The sequence below is a fragment of the Dreissena polymorpha genome, chromosome 7 (assembly GCF_020536995.1).
Source record: "Dreissena polymorpha isolate Duluth1 chromosome 7, UMN_Dpol_1.0, whole genome shotgun sequence".
NCBI lineage: Eukaryota > Metazoa > Mollusca > Bivalvia > Myida > Dreissenidae > Dreissena > Dreissena polymorpha.
This window is the reverse complement of record NC_068361.1, coordinates 81,619,112-81,643,137: the sequence shown is the minus strand read 5'-3', so window position 1 is coordinate 81,643,137 and position 24,026 is coordinate 81,619,112. Positions and strand designations below refer to the sequence as shown.

At 34.8% G+C, this 24,026-nt stretch overlaps 3 protein-coding genes across 4 annotated transcripts; 2 read left to right on the top strand and 1 right to left on the bottom strand.

The window, feature by feature from the left end:
• The first annotated feature begins 11,810 nt into the window (after positions 1-11,810).
• LOC127839869 (uncharacterized) lies at positions 11,811-16,007 on the top strand. Its single transcript, XM_052368260.1, has 5 exons — positions 11,811-11,919; positions 12,298-12,583; positions 13,375-13,657; positions 14,631-14,751; positions 15,902-16,007. Coding segments are annotated over exons 1-5 (798 nt in total). The 5' UTR covers positions 11,811-11,917.
• Positions 16,008-16,223: 216 nt separating this feature from the next.
• On the top strand, positions 16,224-19,048 carry LOC127839007 (uncharacterized). 2 transcript variants are annotated; one of them, XM_052367150.1, is made up of 6 exons: positions 16,224-16,294; positions 17,044-17,151; positions 17,280-17,482; positions 17,792-17,860; positions 18,072-18,146; positions 18,343-19,048. In XM_052367150.1, exons 1-6 carry the CDS (start codon positions 16,253-16,255, stop codon positions 18,611-18,613), a joined length of 768 nt encoding a protein of 255 aa, XP_052223110.1. In that variant the 5' UTR covers positions 16,224-16,252; the 3' UTR covers positions 18,614-19,048. The 2 variants fall into 2 exon arrangements, with proteins under 2 accessions (XP_052223110.1, XP_052223109.1); XM_052367149.1 differs by having other exon boundaries at positions 18,051-18,146.
• Positions 19,049-21,212: 2,164 nt separating this feature from the next.
• Positions 21,213-23,220, bottom strand: LOC127840189 (uncharacterized). Its single transcript, XM_052368695.1, has 2 exons — positions 23,042-23,220; positions 21,213-21,664 (listed from the first exon to the last, which is right to left on the bottom strand). The coding sequence occupies exons 1-2, from the start codon at positions 23,105-23,107 to the stop codon at positions 21,401-21,403; spliced, it is 330 nt and encodes a 109-aa protein (XP_052224655.1). The 5' UTR covers positions 23,108-23,220; the 3' UTR covers positions 21,213-21,400.
• Between the last annotated feature and the right edge of the window lie 806 nt (positions 23,221-24,026).

Sequence of the window (24,026 nt, the reverse complement as noted above, 5' to 3'; positions counted from 1 at the left end):
ATTCAAAATACAAACATTCATTCATTCTTTATAACAAAAAAAATAGCACATCATGCACAAAAAACAAGATGACTTATCACGCAAAAAAACGCAAAACACACACAACCATTATCACTCGCAACAATCAAAACAATTCACTCCACGCTAAAAAACTCGCTAATCTTTTTTTGAATACTAGAACACATGACCCGGTGCGCAAAGAATTCGTCTTGAAATTTCATGATGGAGTAAAGCATTACCTGGTTATTCTTTGACAAAGCAACGTTCTTAAAGTGATCGATGTACTGGCACGTTTCGCTGACGGAGCAGACTGTGCTGGATGGTGGAAGTGCAGAGTACTTATTAGCGGTCATTTAATTAGCGATAATTACTTTAAACGTGTCACAAACGCTGACATATTTTTTTTAAGATACCCCGACAATTATCCCCGGAAAACAAACCTTCTCAACACCTTATTATTTGTTTACTCGCAGCGGGCCGCCTTTATTATATCAAAGGCAATTACCGCTATCAGATGCTTTAACCGCAAAATAGACGGACAAATGATGTGCTGTGTTTTTAATTTTCGCGACTCGAGACGACTGACGCGTGACCGTTGATTTCAGTTCAAACATGAATTTCGGAGTGGAATATAGTGGCCGTTGGCCGTAATGGACAGGTGGCCGTTATTTTCAAGTGTAATATATAGTGTTTTTCGTCGGGGGGGGGGGGGGTTCCAGACGGACCGTTGTCTGCAGGTGACCGTTCATTTTAGGTGGCCGTTAGGTCAGTTTCGACTGTATTCTACAGTATACACACAGACATATCCACTTTATTTTCCAAAGTATACACACACACATATCCACTTTATATTCTACAGTATACACACACACACATATCCATTTTATATTCAACAGTATACAACTCGACATATCCACTTTATATTCTACAGTATACACACATACATATCCATCTTATATTATACAGCATACACACAGACATATCCACTTTATGTTCTATAGCATACACACAGCCATATCCACTCTATATTCTACAGTATACACACAGACATATCCACCTTGTATTCTATAGTATACACACAGACACATCCACTTTATATTCTACAGTTTACAAACAGACATATCAACGATATATTCTTTAGTATACACACATATCAACTTTATATTTTACAATATACACACAAACATATCAGATTTATATACTACAGTATACACACAGACATATCCACTTTATATTCTACAGTATACACACCGACATATCCACTTTATATTCTACAGTATACACACAAACATATCCACTTTATATTCTACAGTATACACATAGACATATTCACTTTATATACTACAGTATATACACATACATATCCACTTTATATTCTATAGTAAACATCTTGACATATCCACTTTATATTCTACAGTATACACACAGACATATCCACTTTATATTCTACAGTATACACACATACATATCCAGTTTATATTCTACGGTATACACACAAACATATCCACTTTATTTTCCACTGTATACACACAGACAAATCCACTTTATATTCTACAGTATACACACACACATATCAATGTTACATTCTACAGTATACACCTCGACATATCCACTGTATATTCTACAGTAAACACACAGGCATATCCACTTCATATTCTACAGTATACACAAAGACATATCCACTTTATATTCTACAGTATGCACAAAGACATATCCACTTTATACTCTACAATATACACACAGACATATCCACTTTATATCCTATAGAATACACACATATATATCTACTTTATATTCTACAGTATAAACAAAGACATATCCACGTTATATTCTACAGTATACACACATACATATCCACTTTATATTCTACAGTATACACCTCGAAATATCCACTTTTTATTCTACAGTATACACACAGACATATCCATTTTATATTCTATAGTATACACACAGACATATTCACTTTATATTCTACAGTATACACACATACATATCCACTTTATTTTCCAAAGTATACACAAAGACATATCCACTTTATAATCTACAGTATACACACACACATATCCATTTTATATTCTACAGTATACAACTCGACAAATCCACTATATAGTCTACAGTATACACACATACATATCCATCTTATATTATACAGCATACACACAGACATATCCTCTTTATGTTCTACAGCATACACACAGACATATCCACTCTATATTCTACAGTATACACACATACATATCCACCTTATATTCTATAGTATACACACAGACACATCCACTTTATATTCTACATTATACACACAGACATATCAACGATATATTCTTTAGTATACATACACATATCAACTTTATATTCTACAATATACATACAGACATATCAGATTTATATTCTTCAGTATACACACAGACATATCCACTTTATATTCTACAGTATACACACAGACATATCCACTTTATATTCTACAGTATACACACAAACATATTCACTTTATATTCTACAGTATACACACAGACATATTAACTTTATATTCTACAGTATATACACATACATATCCACTTTATATTCTACAGTATACATCTTGTCATATCCACTTCATATTCTACAGTATACACATAGACATATCCACTTTATATTCTACATTATAACCACATACATATCCACTTTATATTCTACAGTACACACAGACCTATCCACTTTATATTCTACAGTATACACACAGACATATCCACTTTATATTCTACAGTATACGCACAAACATATCCACGTTATATACTACAGTATACACACAGACATATCCACTTGATATTTTATAGTATACACACAGACATATCAACTTTATATTCTACAGAGTTTTCACACATACATATCCACTTTATATTCTTCAGTATACGCCTCGACATATCCACTTTATATTCTACAGTATACACAAATACATATCCATTTTATATTCTACAGTATTCACACAGACACATATCCGCTTTATATTTTACAGTACACACACAGACATATCGACTTTATATTCTTCATTATACACACAGCCATATCAACTTAATGTTCTACAGTATACACACAGAAATATCCATTTTATATTCTACAGTATACACACATACATATCCACTTGATATTCTACATAATACTAAGAAACATATCCACTTTATATTCTACAGTATACACACAGACATATCCACTTTAAATTCTACAGTATACACACACACATATCCATTTTATATTCTACAGTATACAACTCGACATATCCACTTTATATTCTACAGTATACACACATACATATACATCTTATATTATACAGCATACACACAGACATATCCACTTTATGTTCTACAGCATACACACAGACATATCCACTTTATATTCTACAGTATACACACAGACATATCCACTTTATATACTACAGTATACACACAGACATATCCACTTGATACTTTATAGTATACACACAGACATATCAACTTTATATTCTACAGAGTTTTCACACATACATATCCACTTTATATTCTTCAGTATACGCCTCGACATATCCACTTTATATTCTACAGTATACACAAATACATATCCATTTTATATTCTACAGTATTCACACAGACACATATCCACTTTATATTCTACAGTTCACACACAGACATATCCACTTTATATTCTACAGTATACACACAGCCATATCAACTTTATATTCTACAGCATACACACAGAAATATCCATTTTATATTCTGCAGTATACACACATACATACCCTCTTTATATTCTACAGAATACTAAGAGACATATCCACTTTATATCTACAGTATACACACAGACATATCCACTTTAAATTCAACATTATACACACACATATCCATTTTATATTCTACAGTATACAACTCGACATATCCACTTTATATACTACAATATACACACATACATATCCATCTTATATTATACAGCATACACACAGACATATCCACTTTATGTTCTACAGCTTACGCTCAGACATATCCACTCTATATTCTACAGTATACACACAGACATATCCACCTTATATTCTAAAGTATACACACACACATATCAACTTTATATTCTACAATATACACAAAAACATATCAGATTTATATACTTCAGTATACACACAGACATATCCACTTTATATTCTACAGTATACACACCGACATATCCACTTTATATTCTACAGTATACAGACAAACATATCCACTTTATATTTTACAGTATACACACAGACATATTAACTTTATATTTTACAGTATATACACAGCCATATCCACGTTATTTTCTATAGTATACATCTTGACATATCCTCTTCATATTCTACAGTATACACACAGACATATCCACTTGATATTCTACAGTATACACACATACATATCCACTTTATATTCTACAGTACACACACAGACCTAGGCACTTTATATTCTACAGTATACACACAGACATATCCACTTTATATTCCACAGTATACACACAGACATATCCACTTTATATACTACAGTATACACACAGACATATCCACTTGATATTTTATAGTATACACACAGACATATCAACTTTATATTCTACAGTTTTTTCACACATACATATCCACTTTATATTCTTCAGTATACGCCTCGACATATCCACTTTATATTCTACAGTATACACAAAGACATATCCATTTTATATTCTACAGTATTCACACAGACACATATCCACTTTATATTCTATAGTATACACACAGACATATCCACTTTATATTCTACAGTATACACACAGCCATATCAACTTTATATTCTACATTATACACTCAGAAATATCCACTTTATGTTCTACAGTATACACACATACATATACACTTTATAGTCTACCGTATACACACAGACATATCCACTTTCAATTCTAAAGTATATACACAGATATATCCACTTTATATTCTACAGTATACACACAGACATATCGACTTTATATTCTACAGTATACTCAAAGACATATCCACTTTATATTCTACAGTATACACACAGACATATCCACTTTATATTCTACAGTATGCACACAGACATATCCACTTTATATTCTACAGTATACACACAGACATATCCACTTTATATTCTACGGCTTACACAAAGACATAACCACTTTATATTCCACAGTATGCACACAGACATATCCACTTTATATGTCACAGTATACACACAGACATATTCACTTTATATTCCACAGTATACACACAGACATATCCACTTTATATTCCACAGTATACACACAGACATAACCACTTTATATTCCACAGTATGCACACAGACATATCAACTTTTTATTCTACAGTACACACACATATCCAGTTTATATTCTCCAGTATACACACAGATATATCCAGTTTATATTCAAAAGTATACACACAGTCATATTCACTTTATATTCTACAGTATGCACACAGACATATCCACTTTATATTCTACAGTATACACACAGACAAAAAGCCATGATTCAGCGAAAACTGGTAGCAGTCAAAAAACCCTTCATGCACGATCTTATACACATTAAACTGTCATTAAACTGTGAAAATTTGAGGAGTAAAAAAGTTCAGTTCAAAAATACCATCACACGATTTGGGATTATATATAACACAATTTAAAAATACAAAGGGCAATACTACTGCCATAAGTCAATGAAGGCAACATCCGTTTCTAAACCATCATGTGCACATTACGGTCATTCCACTGCGAAAGGATCAGCAAGATCTACACAGCAGTTAAAGAGGAGTTGAAAACACATACTTATATGACTGTATAATCATTCGTGGGGAAAGAAACGACACGCGTAATCATTCGTCCAAAACCGGTTGCAGCAAAAAATGTCATTTCTTTAATAACATCTTCACATTAAGGTCATGCAACTGTGAAAATTTAAGCGAAATACACACATTATTTGATGACGAGTTAAACACAATCTTCCGGGTACTACATATTCTTTAGTGGAAAATCATTACCATAATTCTTTTAAACTCAATACAACCAAAATTTCTTCCTTACGAGCACCCATACATTAATGCCATTAAGCCGTTTAAGTTTCAACGAGATCCGCCCAGTAGTTCAAAACGCAAGGTACGGGACATACGTACGGCCATACAGACGGACAGAAGCAATTCTTAATTACTTCCTCCAGCTCAGTGGGAACAAACTCATCTTAATTCAATATGTATGCAGATTTACAAGACATATCGAGATGACAATCTCACACACATTAATTTAAAAATGATTCCTATGTTTAAAACATGTGATCTTCACAAGCAAAACACAGTTAATGCTCATAAAAATACTTGAAAAATTATGAGTTTTAAACATATATGTGGTAAAATGTTGTGATGCTATTATACCGCTGCGGAGATCTGGTGTTTGAGACGCAGTTCGTTTTTCGGAAGACACGCAAAAGCAACACACAACGTGTTGATTAGTGTAGCGTTTATTATCACAAAGTAATAGGTTTAACAGCAATGATAACAATAGTCCATAGAGTTCACAGTTCTTGCACACAGTTTAAATTGTTAAATTAAATTAATGTTTAAGTATAATAAATGTTTTACTATATTGTTTAATAATTTTAGTTATATTACACAGAAAATCACAAAGTCAAATTTCACTAAGTAAGGCTAAATTCTTTCATGTTCAATATTCTTCACTTTTATACACAATTTAATGAAGCTTAACATTTCAAGGCAATCAACAAATGCGAATGCATAATCGGTGGATGGGTGGATGGTTTTTTGTTATGGTCACAACCATTTATGTACTATAACATTAGCATATGTTATTGTTTTTATTTACATATCTTTACACAAAGTGCTCAAGGGTTAGCTGTTCCTTCCTGTCGAAAAAGGAATAATTAAGAGGCGTCTAAGCAACAACAGCGGCGGACATAATCCAGTTGGCAGTAAATAACCACTCAACTGTGTCGCAGCTTCGTAAGTGTATACGCTCAAACTTGAAAATAAACTAATTTAAAACATCTGACGTGAAGTGATGTTAGCTTTTGTCTAATACGAATGTGTTATTATTGTACACGTTAATACTTTAATGCTGACAAAGACACCTGCATAGAAGGTCATAGAAAATAATTTGCTGTCACCAGGTGACTTCATCAAGGTTCTTTGTAATATGTAAAATGTTATCATTGGGCCATTCAAGTTTTGTATGAAATTAATGTAAAGTGAAAACTACAAATGACTAAGGCCATTTTAAACGAGTAGGATCATAAAAATTGCGAATGCCTAACTTCCTATTGTAAGTTAAATGCATGCAAGTTCCCATGTTGAATGTTTAAATTTTAGGGAAACTTAGTTGAACATGTTTGTGTCTATGAACCTACAGATGAATGCCCATGGTGAATATAGTATATCTCATTCTACTCTGTAGTGGAGGCAAATGGAAGTAGAGAGGGTATTATTATATTTCAATTCTAGAAATCAGACACTTAAGCTTAAGTTAAAAAATAGTGTCTTTCTTAAAAATGTATCCTGTCTAAAATGGTAACTTGAGAACAGATTGTCCTTAAAACGCTACCAGCAAAAAGGCTAACTCTATTGTTGATATATTAAAATATACATTTTTTTACTGTATCCTTTCCCCATAATCCAAAATAATCACGATCTCTAATTTTAAAAACAAATATGTAGCCAATATTATAATTAAATCTGAATCTATCATTTATCGGAAGTACATGTTAAAGGCTTAGGTGAGCTTGCAGTTATTTTATTTTGAAACGAATGCCTGTGCGAATCGTGTTCTTCAAAATAGTAAAACTTAAATGATGATGATCTGAAATATTAACTATTTGATGATGAATTCTTAAATATTTTTCTAAAAAGAAGGGATGTAGTTGACACTTGTTCGTAATTTCATTTCATCATTCCTCAAAAAGTTGTAACTATGTTGCTCTGGTATCCTTAATACCATTGAGTAATTAAATGGTAATTAAATTGAATGCGTTTTTATTCCCTTTTATTATTGTTTAATTCAAGTTGCAATGCTATGAGGTTTAATTGTATTTACACACGTATGTTACATGCAATATTGCTTGGCCAAGTGTGAGGTTGAGCGCTCTAAAACCGGTTTTAAATCCCCCAATGCTTTGTATTGACCGTTCCAATGCGGTGACCCCAGCTTTATGCTTCTATGTATGTATGTTGTTTCGTATTGTGCTGTTTCGTTCTGTTTTGGCAATTGGTCACTTGCCTTAAATAAAGGACTAACTATTTGTATATTATGAGAATGCAACAATGCTCCAGCAGCTGGAGTTTCACGTCTTTATATTAGAATTTTAATCATAAATAACTAAAGAAATATAAATGTGTCAGGTACCTGTGAATTGTTACAACACAATCAGGGCAGCATATCTGGCTGTGGTTATGGCAACACTGTGTCAGTGTTTTACCCTCATGCACCTCACACTTCATGAGAAAATCCTCCACCTCCTTGAAACCTGGCCATTTCTTAATTTCTCCTCTTCCACATGGCAAATGGTTTCTAAACAACTGACTATGGGGGATAATACATTTTTTACAAAACAGCCTCACACATGTCTCACAATAAATGTCTGCTGATTTCTGAAGATTCCGCTCCTTACAAGATGTGCAACAAAATACTTCAACCATAGGCGAACGTTTTGCAGAAGCAGTTGCACCCATCTTTCAATTCTATATACAATGTAAAACCTTTATGTTTCAACGGTTCAATTATATTTCTGGTAAAATATTCCACAAAACACAGTATTGTAGCTAGTTTTTTTAAGTTAATTGACCTAAGAGATTACACCGAAAACTGAAACACAGAAACATAACAACAAAACTAGTTAAAGCCAGTACAGTACAGGAAGTAACAATGTGAAATGTGAAATTTGATCTTCAGGTTTAAAAGTAAACCAAATGTAGGTTGTACATAAACAGGTTGTGTTTAACGCTGTGTAAAAATCAATAATTACTATCATCACTGCTTGAAGTTTAACTAGTTTTTTAAACACTCATTGTTGCCGTAACACGTGGGTGTTTAAACGGTTGTATTAATTGTAAGTGAACACAACACCATTATCAATCATGAACATCGTTTGCTGTGAACCAATGCTGAATATGACTGAACATGTTATATAAGCAGCACACATGTAATATAAGCAACACACATGACTCAAACAATTGTAATGTTACCAAACATGAATTGCGCAATTTTCATGTTTATGCGATAATGTAAAAAATTAAATGTTTTCCTCTTTTTTCAATTACCCTTATAATTATTAATTTTCAAATCGTGTGATAAAAAAACAACATTTAGCCCTAAACGCGCTAAAAGGAAGTGTTTTAAATAGCACAAACAATCATTTTACAAGTATAAAATGGTTCAAAACTGATTCACAAATATGGTATTTTTCCTAAAATATTGTGATTCATAAACACAACTAAACAACGATCCGTCTTACCATTTAACATTTTGTTGACGTGATATTTAGTAGTAAATCTGTTTAAGTTGAAGTGAAACAAAAAAAATGTAATCATTTTTGTTGTAATACAGCAAATGTTTCGCGTGAATGTCAGAAAAAAAGAGTATTGTTCCCTTTTCTTAGGAATAATTAAAGGGGGCCGAATTGATGTTGGTATATTTTCCCAATTTTGTTATGTGTCGCAAAAAAAGTGATTATGAGTCAAAATGTGATGTTATTTATGTCAGATGTGCAAAAAAATTGGTCAAAATCGGTCAAGAAATGCCCAAATTCAGTACAAAGATACGGCTTTTCAATTTCTGTGCACGCACAGAAATGATCTAAATTTAAAAGCGCGGGTCACATGTAAAACCACTTGACCATTGCATCATTGTATACAAGCCATTTGCAATGGAGAAACCGCGTCTAGGTAGGCCTCCAACATTAACGCAATCAGCTCGTAAACGACAAAGAAAAGCATCGTACGACAAAAAGAAGGCCAGAACTATCGATCTGGGAAATTCGCTCGGGGCATGGACTCGCCTGAAGAATGAAAATAAATGCACAGACTCGGAGTTGGTGAAAATGCTCATCGCATCACATGCAAAAACAACCGTCTCGGCAAAAGAAAAGTACGTATAGATCTAGGTCTATAAACTATTAAAATTTTTACGTAGTTTTGTTTATCAAATTTTACTTCTTTATGAATTCGATAATTTGATAATAAGCAAGCAACTTGGTTTCCGATTGTTGTTACATCGAACATAACTGGTGCAGTACTTAAATTCGGACAGTATCATGTCCGAATTTATTGATCACTCATTTAGCTATGGAGCCAGATAAATGTATCAAGTTATCAAATTGTTTTCTTAACATTTAGTTTCACAAAATCAACATGAAAACAAACTTTGTCACAAATATATGTGTAGATAACATTTTCACTGTTTTAAAGTTGAAATTAAAACATTGCCACATAATTGTGTTAATAAATGCCCGTAAGCAGTCTTTTATACCTTTTAATACTGGTCATGCATCTTAATACTTATGTAAACTCTGCTCTTCACATAAATGAAACAATCATAACACTTATAAGGGTTTTCAACTTATTCTTTGTTCTTTTTATAAGTTATACCTTATCCTTATGTGTATCTATTATATCACGGTAAGAAATGTAGTTCACAAATTGCCTTCCTTTAAGACATTCTGAGTCAGAGGAAAGTTCAACTTCAACACACTCAAAAAGAAGAAAGCTGTTTACACCAAAGTCAAAGCTTGTGGAACAACCACACTGGTCAAGTGAATTGTCAGATGTTGCACAAGCAAGTGGAAGGTATGATTATAAAAGTGATAGATATTGAATTTTAATAGCATTTTGCAGAGTTCTCTTACACAGCCTGCAAAATTTGCACAAGCCCGCAGGGTTTTGGCTAGTGAAAATCCATTCGAGCTAGTGGGAATTAAACAATTTATATTGTCGGGCTTGTAAGATTTTTTTCTTGTTATATATGTGTATAAGAATTTGGGCTATTACTTTAAAATCTTAATTTTGCACACTGCTAACATGAATTTTATCAAGTGAACATGCTGCTTTGTTACTTGTATAAATAACTGCAATTATGATTACAGTTCAGGAATATCTGGCGTCCACGAGATGTCGGACTTCACAGACATGGACCATGATAGGTGAGATTTGATAAAAAATATGAATTATGGAATTACAAACTTGTCTTATCAACATATAGTTCAGTTGGTAAGAGCTTCGTTTTATTATTCCAGGGGTTTTGGGTATGACCCTCTACCCAGCACCACACACAAGTGGTGATTGGTCTTTAAACTATTTATATTGCCATTTGCCCACTAGTAGGCACTACCTCTGAATAATGATCTAAGTAGGGCAGCAGTAAGTTTCTTGTATGAATATGTGTGTGTGTGGTACCTAGTGCATAATGCCTCGAGCGTTACACATCATAGAGAAAGTTTTCTTCCAGTAGAATTAAACCAGAACACCCTTGCACTCCAGATTTATAGGCTGTCTACCAATTACTAAGCTTACTGTACCAGCTAAATGGCATAAATGTTACAATTCTTCGTTACTGTTCATGTTGAAATACATTCTTTTTCAGTCCGAACAGAAGTGGGGAAAGAGCTTTCATAAGGTATGCGATAATTCAAAAAATAAATATATAAACATTTGCCTTGTTCATATGCTTCAGGCTTTACCCAAAAACAAAACAGAAATCATATGCTTCAGGCTTTACCCAAAAACAAAACAGAAATCATTGTTTAATCATATTATCATGTAAATTTAAATATTTGGACATGTATAGAAATAAGTGTTTAAAGTTCTTTTCTGCAATTTTGCCAGAGTGAATAATCCAGATCCCCCGTCCAGTCCAGATGCAGGTGCCATCCGTGATAGTAACGACGCAACTTTCAATTTGAGGAAGAGCTTGACATTTCCTTTGCACATATGTAAGCATTATATAACATAGTTTGTTGCAACTTAGCTGAAAGTATAGATAGAATTTTCTCTTTTAAAAGTAGGATTGAATAGTTGTGCTTTCTTTTTTGACTGAGCACTAGTTGATGTGATATGGTTCTTTTTCATAATAAACATCACATGCTTTCTTTTAGATGGGAAGAAATGATTATAAGTAGTAGAACAAAAAAGAGTTATTGGTCAAATCTGCATAAAGGGTGCATCTGCAACTAGATACACATACACTTTACTATAACTACTTTGGGATGAACATTGTAAACATCATGAGTATCTTTTTGTGTATATAATCACATGTCATGTTTTGTTAATTTTACCTTAAAATACTATAAACCCTTTACTTGACATAACAGGGAATCAGACATTGAGGTGAGCAACGTGCCAGATGTAGGGCCGATTGAAGCTGAGGTTCATGGAGACTTTGGTGATGAAGAGAATGATGACGATGAAGAAGACAATTGTTCCCCCAAGTTTCAGAAATTGAAAAGCGTCACTGAGGAACACTGCAAGCAGCCCATGTACCTGCTCACAGATTCTTGTTTGGATTCCCTGCTGGCTGACATCCCAGTATCCTGTAGATGTAGGGAAAAACCAAAGCCGACAAAAAAGAGAGTTGGGTCGGCTGTCACAGTAAACTGGGTAGGATATGTGACAAAATGTAAATGTCTGTTAACTGAAATAAAAAAAAACTGAAGAGTATGAGATTTTCCTCAGAAAAAATAAGTAGTGGTAGTAGTAGTAGTAGTAGTAGTAGTAGTAGTAGTAGTAGTAGTAGTAGTAGAAGTAGTAGTAGTAGTAGTAGTAGTAGTAGTAGTAGTAGTGGTAATGTTAGTAGTAGTAGCAGTAGTACTTGTAGCATTGGTTGTAGCAGTAGTAGTAGCAGTAGTGGTAGCAGTAGTAGTAGTAGTGGAAGTGGTGGTGGTGGTGGTGGTAGTAGTAGTAGTAGGAGTAGTAGTAGTGGTAGTGGTATTGGTAGTAGTAATAGCAGATTTAGTAGTAGTATTGGTTGTAGCAGTAGAAGTAGCAGTAGTAGTAGTAGAAGTAGTGGTGGTGGTAGTGGAGGTGGTGGTGGTGGTGGTTGTAGTAGTAGTAGTAGTTGCTGTTGTTGATGTTGTTGTTGATGTTGTAGTGTTTGTTCTTGTTGTATTACTAGTAATTGTAGTCGTATTTGTGAAAGTAGTAGTAGGAGTAGTAGTTATTGTTGTTGTAGTAATAGTAGTAGTAAATGCAGTCGTGGTAGTAGTTGTTGTAGTCGTAGTAGTGATGGTAGTGCTTGTAGTTATCTATTTAGTGGAGGAGTATAGGCAGGAATGGTGGTGGTTGTGGTGGAAGTAGCTGTAGTGTATTAATATAATGACCTTATTATACTCTTTCTTCTTACAATAATAAATTATAAAAATAATAATAAATGGTGGTTTGTTTTTCTTCAGATTTGTGATTGTGGGAAGACGTTGAAGTCTTGGGCAAGCCAGCCAGCATTGCGTTACGGCTCTTTTCTGGGCAATGTTATGCTCATGTCATCAACAATTTTGTCTGGCAACAACTATCAAAAAGTTGCACTGCTGGCCAAGTTCATAAATCTTGGTCTCCCTCATAGAACAACCTTCCAAAATATCCAGGGACATTTTGTCGCTCCTACAGTTGAGCAGTACTGGAGTAATATTCAAGCCTCAGCCATTGAAGAGACCAGAGCAACAGATGTAGTCATTTCAGGTGTGTTACTTTGTTTCATGTCACTGTGTTTTTAATTTGTGTTAAATAATGTTTAGAAAAACAATAATGCCGAGTTATATGAACACTTTAAATGATCAAAGCGCTGAAGGCACTGTAGGTGTTCGCTGTTGTATAAGTTTAGATGCAACTCAGTTTTAAAAATTATGTAATAGCTTTTTATATTGCAAGTTTTAAATGAACACAACCCATCAACATTTATAAAGAGTGTGTCTTAAAGCACAGGTCCAGATGTTGTTGTTTTTTAATCATTAATAAAAAATATAATTTAAGCTCCATTTTGGATTAAACAGGGCTTAATGCATATGCATTAATTATTATCCCAGTACCAGAGACTCTTTAAATGAAAAACATTATACAATCAGAAATGTCGTCCTTGATCAGCTTGTGTGCATTGCTCAGGCTAATCAAAGTGCACAGGCTAATCAGTGTGCACAGGCTAATCAGTGTGCACAGGCTAATCAGTGTGCACAGACTAATCAGTGTGCACAGGCTAATCAGTGTGCACAGACTAATCAGTGTGCACAGACTAATCAGTGTGCACAGACTAATCAGTGTGCACAGGCTAATCTTATTTGACATCCATTAATCCCCATTTTCCTTGAAAACAGCCAATATATACAGATTTTAATGATAAACACTAGACTGGCCAATGTTGTCTTACAAGCTGTTAAACACTAGTAGTCATATACACCCACTGCAGTGAACAGGCAGATGTGGTGGTTATCTTTCCCAGGAGACGCTTCTAGCATAAATTTGTCGTCTGCTAATTTTACTGAAACAGGCAGTGGTTGTCTTTCCATAGCGTAGTTAAGCAGTTAAGCACATACTAATTTGCAAAATTTGCTCTGTAACATTAGAGTGAGCGTTAGCTCACACTAAAAACTGATAGATGCCTTAACCTAGTGATCAATATGAATTGCATAGTTTACATTGTGTACATGTGTAATTAAAGGTGATGGACGCATGGACAGCCCTGGCCATTGTGCTAAGTACTGCACATACACCTGCATGAACCAGCAGACAAAAGGGATCCTTGCCATGGAGGTGGTTGACAAAAGGGAAGCCAGCTTAAGGTATTTCAATCATGTGTGCCTTTTGTTTATACACAAGTTAACTACATTTTTAAAGAAAACTAATGTAGCATGTACAAAACCCTACCTGATCTGACATCAAATTGCTGAGCATGCTGGCAGTGATATTCATAAAATAGTTAAGGGTAATCAATTTTTTGTCGAGACCGCTTGCGGTGAGCTCGAAATAGTTGTTACAATGGCGGTTCAGTGTAGGTGCGTCCGTCCGTCCCGCTGGGCGTCCGTCCGGATTATGCTTGTCAGGGCGTAACTATGTCATTAATAGGCGGAATTTTAAATAACTTACCATAAATGTTCATAATAATGAGACAGCCTGTTATGCGCAAAAATTGTGTCGCTATGAAAAAGGTAAAGGTCACAGTTTGTGGTCAAAGGTCAAAATTAGGTAATATTTTGTTGTCCAACTCGTAACTTTGCCATACCTTGGTTGATTTTGATATAACTTGGCACAAATGTAAAGCACAGTAAGAGGAAGTGTCGGGAATAAGACCCAGGTATCTTTCTAAAAGGTAAAGGTCACACTTAGCCTTTTAAGGTCATAGTTCAAGATTGTGTTTTAATAGGCTTGTCCCGTCCATATCTTTGTAATAAATGGATGGATAAGTAGCGGGGTAGAAATATGATGATTAAATCAGTAAATTATGGCAATCATGCAAAAATCATGTAAGGTTTCTGATGGGTTGTGCATATTTACACATTTGCTATAACTAAGATATATTTTTCGTCAATTTATTTTGGTGAATATCATCATGCGAGATTTTTTATATAAATACAGGACATGATAGCACACTTCAGACAACAATGACACAGATGGAATGTCTTGTGTGCGATACACTGTCTCACCGTGTTCACTATCATAATCCGAAAGCTCCAGATAAATGACTATGCCAAAAGAGCAAACAACACACTTTGTCCAAATTTCACTTCTTTTCATAACCTATTCACAGTCAACAGGCTCAATGTTGGCATTGGGCATCTAGTTATTACTAATTGTTTCGTGTAAAATAACTGAAACATGTATTGAAATGTTAAGGATACAGTGGTCAGTTACAAATAGCAAGATATTTTTACTTGTCATTATTCATTAGAAATCATTATTTTGGACAACCAATTGATGTCCTCACGTTCCAAGTTTTGATTTTATACTTATAGTCTACAGTGATGGAAACATTTGCCTTCATGAAAGCGCTTCCGGGGTTGTTGAAGGAGGGGGTGCAAGTGGTGGAGGTCGTAACTGATGTCCATTCTCAAATCTCGTCAATCATGAGTAAGTTTTTCTCTTCTTCCAATAGTATTTCTTACTTAAAAATGTTTTTTTAGTTCTTTGATTGAAAGGAACACTTTTGTTGTTTGTTGTAAATTTTGCCCCAAAAGCTGTAATGTGGAATTTACTTGCTGAAATGAATTGGTTGTTTACAACTGTTTGCATAATTTATATTCTTTTGCAGAGAAAGAACATGGCAAGATTAAACATAGTTGGGACATGTGGCATGGTGCGAAGAATCTCGGAAAAAAGCTATTTGCAGTAAGGCTTCAGCATATTTAATTTGTTTCAGATACATTTCTATTTTCATATTCTTTATTTCTGAATTTCAATGATTATGTCCCCCTTTGAAGAAGAGGGGGTATATTGTTTTGCACATGTCGGTCCGTCGGTCTGTCGGTCCGTCCGTCCACCAAATGGTTTCCGGATGATTACTCCAGAATGCTTACGCCTAGGATCATGAAACTTCATAGGAACATTGATCATGACTGGCAGATGACCCCTATTGATTTTCAGGTCACTAGGTCAAAGGTCACAGTGACTAGAAATAGTACAATGGTTTCCGGATGATAACTCAAGAATGCTTACGCCTAGGATCATGAAACTTCATAGGTACATTGATAATAACTGGCAGATGACTCCTATTGATTTTCAGGTCACTAGGTCAAAGGTCAAGGTCACACTGACAAAAAACGTATTCACTCAAGGGCTGCCACTACAACTGACAGCCCATATGGGGGGCATGCATGTTTTACAAACAGCCCTTGTTTATTTGGATATTGAAAGAAATTATTCACCTAGGTTGTTGATCACATGAGAAGAATATAGACAGATAATAGTTCAAAGTTTGATTTTTGATATAATTGATATATGTTATATTTCGACCATAAGTATTAGCAGCTTCATACAAAATGTAACAGTAATAGATCTGTTTCAATGATAGCAGCATGATATGTGTAATTTTTTTGTTTGTACTTTATTGTTCTTATCAAAAACTTGCTTTGCTGAAGGTTGCTCAAGAGAGAGGGAATGAGTCGCTAAGACCATGGGTGGAGCCTGTTGTCAACCATTTCTACCATGCAGCAGAAACATGCGAAGGGGATGCTCTGAAACTAAGTGTAAGAATAGCTCAAGTTAATGACTACATTGGCACAAATAAGAACTTAATATACTTTGAAAGTCTAACAGGCTGATAATTTTTGTACATGTTTTTTCTCGATTGTTTGCAATATGATCTTTTTTTTAGATGAAGATGGTAGCAGTCCTCAACCATACTGCCAATGTCCACAGATGGATACTCGGTGAATGTGACAATGAAGCTCTGGATGAGGATCAAGACAGGGGAAATAAGCAATGGCTGGATCCAACAGGACATGAGATAGTGGCCCTGGAGAAAGTTGTACGTGACACAAGATTCCTTGGAAATCTTTACCACTACACCACATGCCAGTATGTATCTGCTTCGTTATGAAAAGAGTGCTGAATATGATTTTACTATCAGGAAATAAAGCAATTGAGTAAGAGTAATTGATTGGTGATTTGAAATAAATACAAATATAGTGTTATTTGTTTCGCATATATCAAAGTACATACAAACATCATTCTGCTTTTTGCTTTTACTGCTTTCAGTTGATAAGAAAACCAACCAGCCTCAAAAGTTGTTTTGTACACTTAAATACAGTCTTATGGCAGACATTTTAGAATATTTTTAGATACATTTACAGTGAAAGTTAATCAATATGTGTATTTGCTTTTAAGGACAACATCAGAGCTTGAGTCATTCCACAACCACTTGTTAATGTATGCATCCAAAAGACAGGCATACACGTAAGCATTTGATTTAATTTGTTATTTAAGTTGTACATTCACATACTTTGGAAAGATATCTAGTATGAACAAACCGATTTGATATCTTTCTTCTGTGATTAAAGTTAAAACATTGTAGTCATGCTTTATAATTGATTTGACAGTATTTTCTCTAAAATAATGTTGGTTATGCATTTATCTTTTTTTCTAGGTATCCAATATACAAGTGCAGATGCCAGCTTGCAGCAATAGATTATATGCAACATTTGGACAGGCCTTACAAGAAGGATGCAAACGGTGAGCTCTGGTAAGTGGAAGAATGAATCATTTAAAATACTTGGAGTGTATTTTGCGCTTCCAAAGGATCATTCATTATCAGATTATTTGCTCCTTTTATATTGAATTCATCTCATTATGTACATGGACTTTGTGGTCCTATACCACATGGAATGTTTGTTAAAGTGTTTTAGCTTATTTTGTAACAGTATGTCTGTTTGTTTTAGCTACAAGAGGAAATTTTCCAAGAGAGGGAACAAGTGGACAGTGTACCCAGTGAAGGTGACGAAGGCCTACAGCTACATTGAAAAGCTGATGGTTGCAGCAGTCAACGAGTACTGCATAGGCCAGAAACGAATCTACCATCCAATTAAAAGGCAGTCTGGCGATCCCAGAAACATTGCTTCCACCATTGCTTCCATCGAACCACCACCGACTGCCGAACATGTCGCTAAAAGGAAGTCAAGATTGGCAAAATGGAGGAAGAATCTGAACTAGGCAGATTATCTGCAAACATTCAAAGACACAGATGTCTATTGTGTTGGAATTTATTGATGCTTTTGTTTTATATTTGTCAAAAAGAGTCAGAGGCAATCAACGTAATACTTTCAAGAATTAACACAGTATTATTAGCTCGGCTGTTTTCGGAGGTATTGTCATAGCCTCCTCGTCGTCCCCCGTCGTACTAAAACCTTTACATTGGCTCTAAAATTAAAGTTTTTTCACCTACAACTTTAAAACTTCATATGTACATGAACCTTGATGAGTTCTACACGTCACAACCATTTTTGGGTCACTAGGTCAAGGTCACTGTGACCTCTAATATAAAACTTTAACTTTGCCTCTAACATCACAGTGCTACCACCTACAACTTTGAAGCTTCATATGTACATGCACCTTGATGAGTTCTACACGCCACACCCAATTTTTATTCACAAGTTCAAAGGTCAAGGTCACTGTGACCTCTAAAAAAATCTGTAAAAAAATATGTCAAGCTTTCGCAGCCGAGCGTGGCACCCGTTATGCGGTGCTCTTGTTTTCATCAAACTTTGATCAAATGTTCATCTCAATAGTGCTGTGGAGAAATTATGCCACCCTTGTGCTGGCTGCTCAATGTCAAAGGATTTTTTAAATGCCCGTTTAAAAAAACGGGACGTATTATAGTTTCACCTTGGCGGCGGGCGGGCGGCGTCCACAGCAGTGTCCGCTCTCTAATTCAAATAGTTTTCATCCGATCTTCACCAAACTTGGTCAGAAGTTTTATCTAGACAATATATAGGTCAACTTTGAATATGAGTTATGCCGGGTCAAAACCAAGGTCACAGGGTCACTTAGTGCATTTCAAGCATTTAGCATGGTGTCCGCTCTCTAATTGAAGTAGTTTTTATCCGATATTCACCAAACTTGGTCAGAAGTTGTACCTAGACAATATCTAGGTCAAGTTCGAATATGGGTCATGCAGGGTCAAAAACTAGGTCACAGGGTCACTTGGTGCATTTCAAGCATTTACCATGGTGTACGCTCTCTAATTGAAGTAGTTTTCATCCGATCTTCACCAAATTTGGTCAGAAGTTGTGTCTAGATGATATGTAGGTCAAGTTCAAATATGGGTCATGGTTTAGTTATAGAGTTGTCTAAAACCTCCAAACGCGCCTATCTTGTGACAGTTTGGCACTCTTCTTCACTCCTGAAGCAAAGCTGTAGCTGTTTATGTCTCCCACTCTGTACTGGGGGACATATTGTTTTTGCCCTGTCGGTTGGTTTGTTTGTTAGTGTGCGTCAAACTTTAACATTGGCCAAAACTTTTGCAATATTGAAAATAGCATCTTGATATTCGGCATGCATGTGTATATCACAGAGCTGCACATTTTGAGTGGTGAAAGGTCAAGGTCATCCTTCAAGGTCAAATATATGGGGGACAGTGTTTCACAAACAGATCTTGTTTTTTTTTCAAACATAACATTTTCTTCTATGTCTTCTTATTATTCTTGACAAGTATTATGTAATAAACAACAGTTGCATGATTTGCAAATTTACACTCGGAATGATGGTGGTTATATTGCCACCACATAAAGCTGGGAGTGGTTGGAGCTTTACTGGACTCACTGTTCTGTCCATTCATCTCCAATGTGTCCGCTAAATAAATCCTATACCCCTAAAAGGATTTTCATCAAACTTTGTTCAATGTTCACCTCAACAAGGTATGTATATAATTTATGCCACCTTTTTATTGGCTCAATGTCAAGGTCCCTTGAGGGTCAAAGGCCAGTATTTCATGTTATGTCCATTCTCATTAAATGATTTTCTTCCCACTAGGCTCAATGTTCACATCAGCAAGGCAATGTGCATAACATATTTGGAAGTTAAGCCACCTAAAGGTCAAGTTTATCATTTATGGTTACGTGACAAACGGTCAAATTTTAGACAGTCATATTTGCACTATAAATCCCATACCCATTGATGTATTTTTCAAACTTTGTAAATTGTTCTAATGGATAGAAAATGTACATATTTTTTGTCTTGTATTTTAATCTCATGCCTCATACACATTTGTGTCTAGTCAAGAGTTAAATATGGTAGAAACTGAGGTAACAACGGTTGATTATTATGAAATTATATAATACATCCTTAAAATAACAATGCTGCAAATTACCTTTTGTTTTCAAATTTAAAAAGAGCATATTGTTTCCTAAAATAATTCTACAATTTCATTTCTGGTTGCCATTGTAATTGCTATTTTCAAGCAATATATATATTATGATATAATAAATATCAAATAAATCTGATGAGTTTTGTCAATTAAGCCTACATTTTTAATTCATTATAGTGCTTTGGATTCAGAGGATAACTGGTTAGTTTTAAAAACTCATTTGCAACTTGCCAAGACTCACAGCTTCCTGAACTTTGGTTAATTCAATCCATTTTAGGTACATAAAATGTGCTGAAGTACTTGAAATTTGAAGAAAAAAAACATTTTAGTGATTTTATAATCACTAACCTGTTTCATGCTGATGGATATACAATACATGTTGCTCAAAATTATTCAATGCGAGCAAATCTGCTCGAGACACTTTTATCCATCTTCACTATTTAAACAAATCTCAGCATGCATTCCAGCCATCTCTGTTACTTTGTTAAAATTTTAAACTTAATGATTTATTAAAATCATTATAATAACCTATTTAAGCAAAAACTACTGACATATTTGACAACGCATAGACAGTGTATTTATTATACAAAATAGCAACGAATAAACACATTATATAAATGCAATGAACTGGTCTTTCACCAAGAAGGTTCATATGGAACATAGAATTCATCAGGATCAGGGAAGGTGTCTCGTATGTCCCAGGTGCAGCAGGAAGGTACTGGTCGCCTCACGCCCAATCCCAGCCGGCCATGGTGAATTAGGGTGTACTGTCGATAGCCAGCATGTTGATATGACTTGTTTACATCCTTTTCTGATGCTGCATGCCTAGCAAAAACATCGTTCCTGTACAGCATCTGGGTGCGCAGGACACCAGCATCTAGGATCATTAGACGCATCTCCTAAAACGTTAATAACAAGTTTAAAAAAAAGCTGTCATCAGAGGACAGCGCGCTCGACTATTCGAGTTCTTGACAGTATAACGTAACCCATCATGGGGAAATTGCTGATATCCAATAAGGTCAAGGTAATATAGTCATAGTCAAAGTGGAAGAGGACCATAACTGAAACATATTGATCCATTATTGTTTAAAAAAGTTGTACTCTAAACAATTCTTAGTTCAGGTATATTTTCCACAATCTATTGAACATTTGTAGAGACATAAAACAAACTAATAGATTTTATTTTAAGTTTCATAGCAATAGCGATGGTTGGAAAGTCCTTCAAAAATAAAATAAATGGTGTTTTTTTTTCCATGCCTAAAAAAAAATATTTTGGGGGATGGTTTGGGTGGAGTCCAATGTGTTATGTCAGGTAAGTGTTGTTTTGTCAAAGTGTGAATCAAATATGATAATAAATCAAGAAGTTATGGCAACTTAATCAAAATTTATTAATTTGACCTTGACAGTCATGGTCCTTTAAAGGTCAAGGTCAATTCACCTTGCGAAGTAAAGTACCATCATGATAGTAATAAAGTTTTTAAAGAATGAAAGCAATAGCTTTGATACTTTAGGAATAAAGTGACCCTAAACACAAAACTTAACCAAATGTTCAATTTTCTAAGTGAAAAAAGGGCCTTAATCCTTACAAAATGCTTGATACAGTTGTCTGCTCTTGTTTATAGATTGTGGTCATGTTGGTAGAGAAGTATGCAAAATATAAAAGCAATATTTCAAGGTACATAGAAAAAATTTGAGGTGGTATGCAAACTTTAACATAGATTTATCAATAATGTGCAAATTCTAAGTGAAAAAAGGACCATAAATCTAGCAAAATGTTTGATACAGTTGTCTGTTCTTGTTAATAGATTGGGGTCATATTGGTAAAGAAGTATGCAAAATATAAAAGCAATATGTCAACCACAATATATATTTCATATATTATAGTCGAGCTAAGAAATGCAAACATCAGGGTTATCAAGTAAAAAAATCTAATAAAACACACAAGTAGAACAAATGGTTACTAACTAAGTTATAAGTTATATATTCAAAGTTATATACGAACAAGAGATGTGTTTGTCAGATTCACAATCCCCCAACTGCGCCGCTTTGAAGCCATATATTTGACCTTGAAGGATGACCTTGACCTTTCACCACTAAAAATGTGCAGCTCCATGAGATATACATGCCAAATATCATGTTACTATCTTAATTATTGCAAAATTTATGGCCAAAGTTAATGTTTTCTGCAGACGGACATGCTGACTGACTGACGGACAGTTCAACTGCTATATGCCACCATACCGGGATATACAAATGTTTCTGTACAAATAACTTACAGCATTTATGCTATGGCACAGTTCTGGGCGCATACCACAGCACACATGCTGCTGCACTGTCTCCATAGGCCTGCACCGTGTGCAGATACACCAGTCCGGAAAGTCGCCCCGGGGCGGTGTAGAATGTGGACCAGCCTGAGTTTGTCCGCAACGTCAAGGACGAGGAATGGCATCTTCTTTGAAATCTCCTTCTTTGAAATCTCCTTAAGGAGATCCTTGGCTTCTTCACCAGTGAGTCGGTCCACCAAGGCATTGAGTAAAGAAAACTTACATTGATTGGACACCGAAGTAATGCTCTTGTACTTATACATACAGTACCAGTTAAACAGGTCAATTTTATAATAATGCTAATACCACTATTTGTGAAAATGTTTAATTTGTGGTTTTTAATATACTTTATCAAAACTTGTATTGATTTTTTATGATGAAAGAAAACAATCCTGGCTAAGCTGAGAACAGGACCTTGAGAGTTTCCGCTAAAAAGTAGCTTTAAGCCATTGAATGTTTATAGGATTTTGTACATCATAGTCCTCAAAAAATGTGTAATCTCAAAAGTAAAAATTACGACAATTAAATAACTTACATCAAATTGCTCCTTCTTTTGTTGGTGTGTCAGCTGCAACCTGGTAACATCGTTTGCTGACAAAGTGAAAGCCATCTTTGCCTTGGTTTTTCCCCGCTTTCCCCTGGATCTCCCTCGACCAGATTCTTTACTTGGTCCTGGACGGGGTTCAAGCTGCCTACTGGCTCCTCGTCCTCTTCCCCGACCACGTGAAGGAAGAACAAAATCATATGATTCTGTACTAGTAGACCCTGAGCCTTCACTCCGATTCGATGATATTGAGCTCTGTAAAAAAATTGACATGTAAATACATGTATATTCAATTTGTTAAGTTTAATATATAACTGAAATCAAAGATAAAGCACTTTTATCAGCCATTGATCTGGCTCCAAACAAAGCAAAATAACTATTCCACCAAAAATC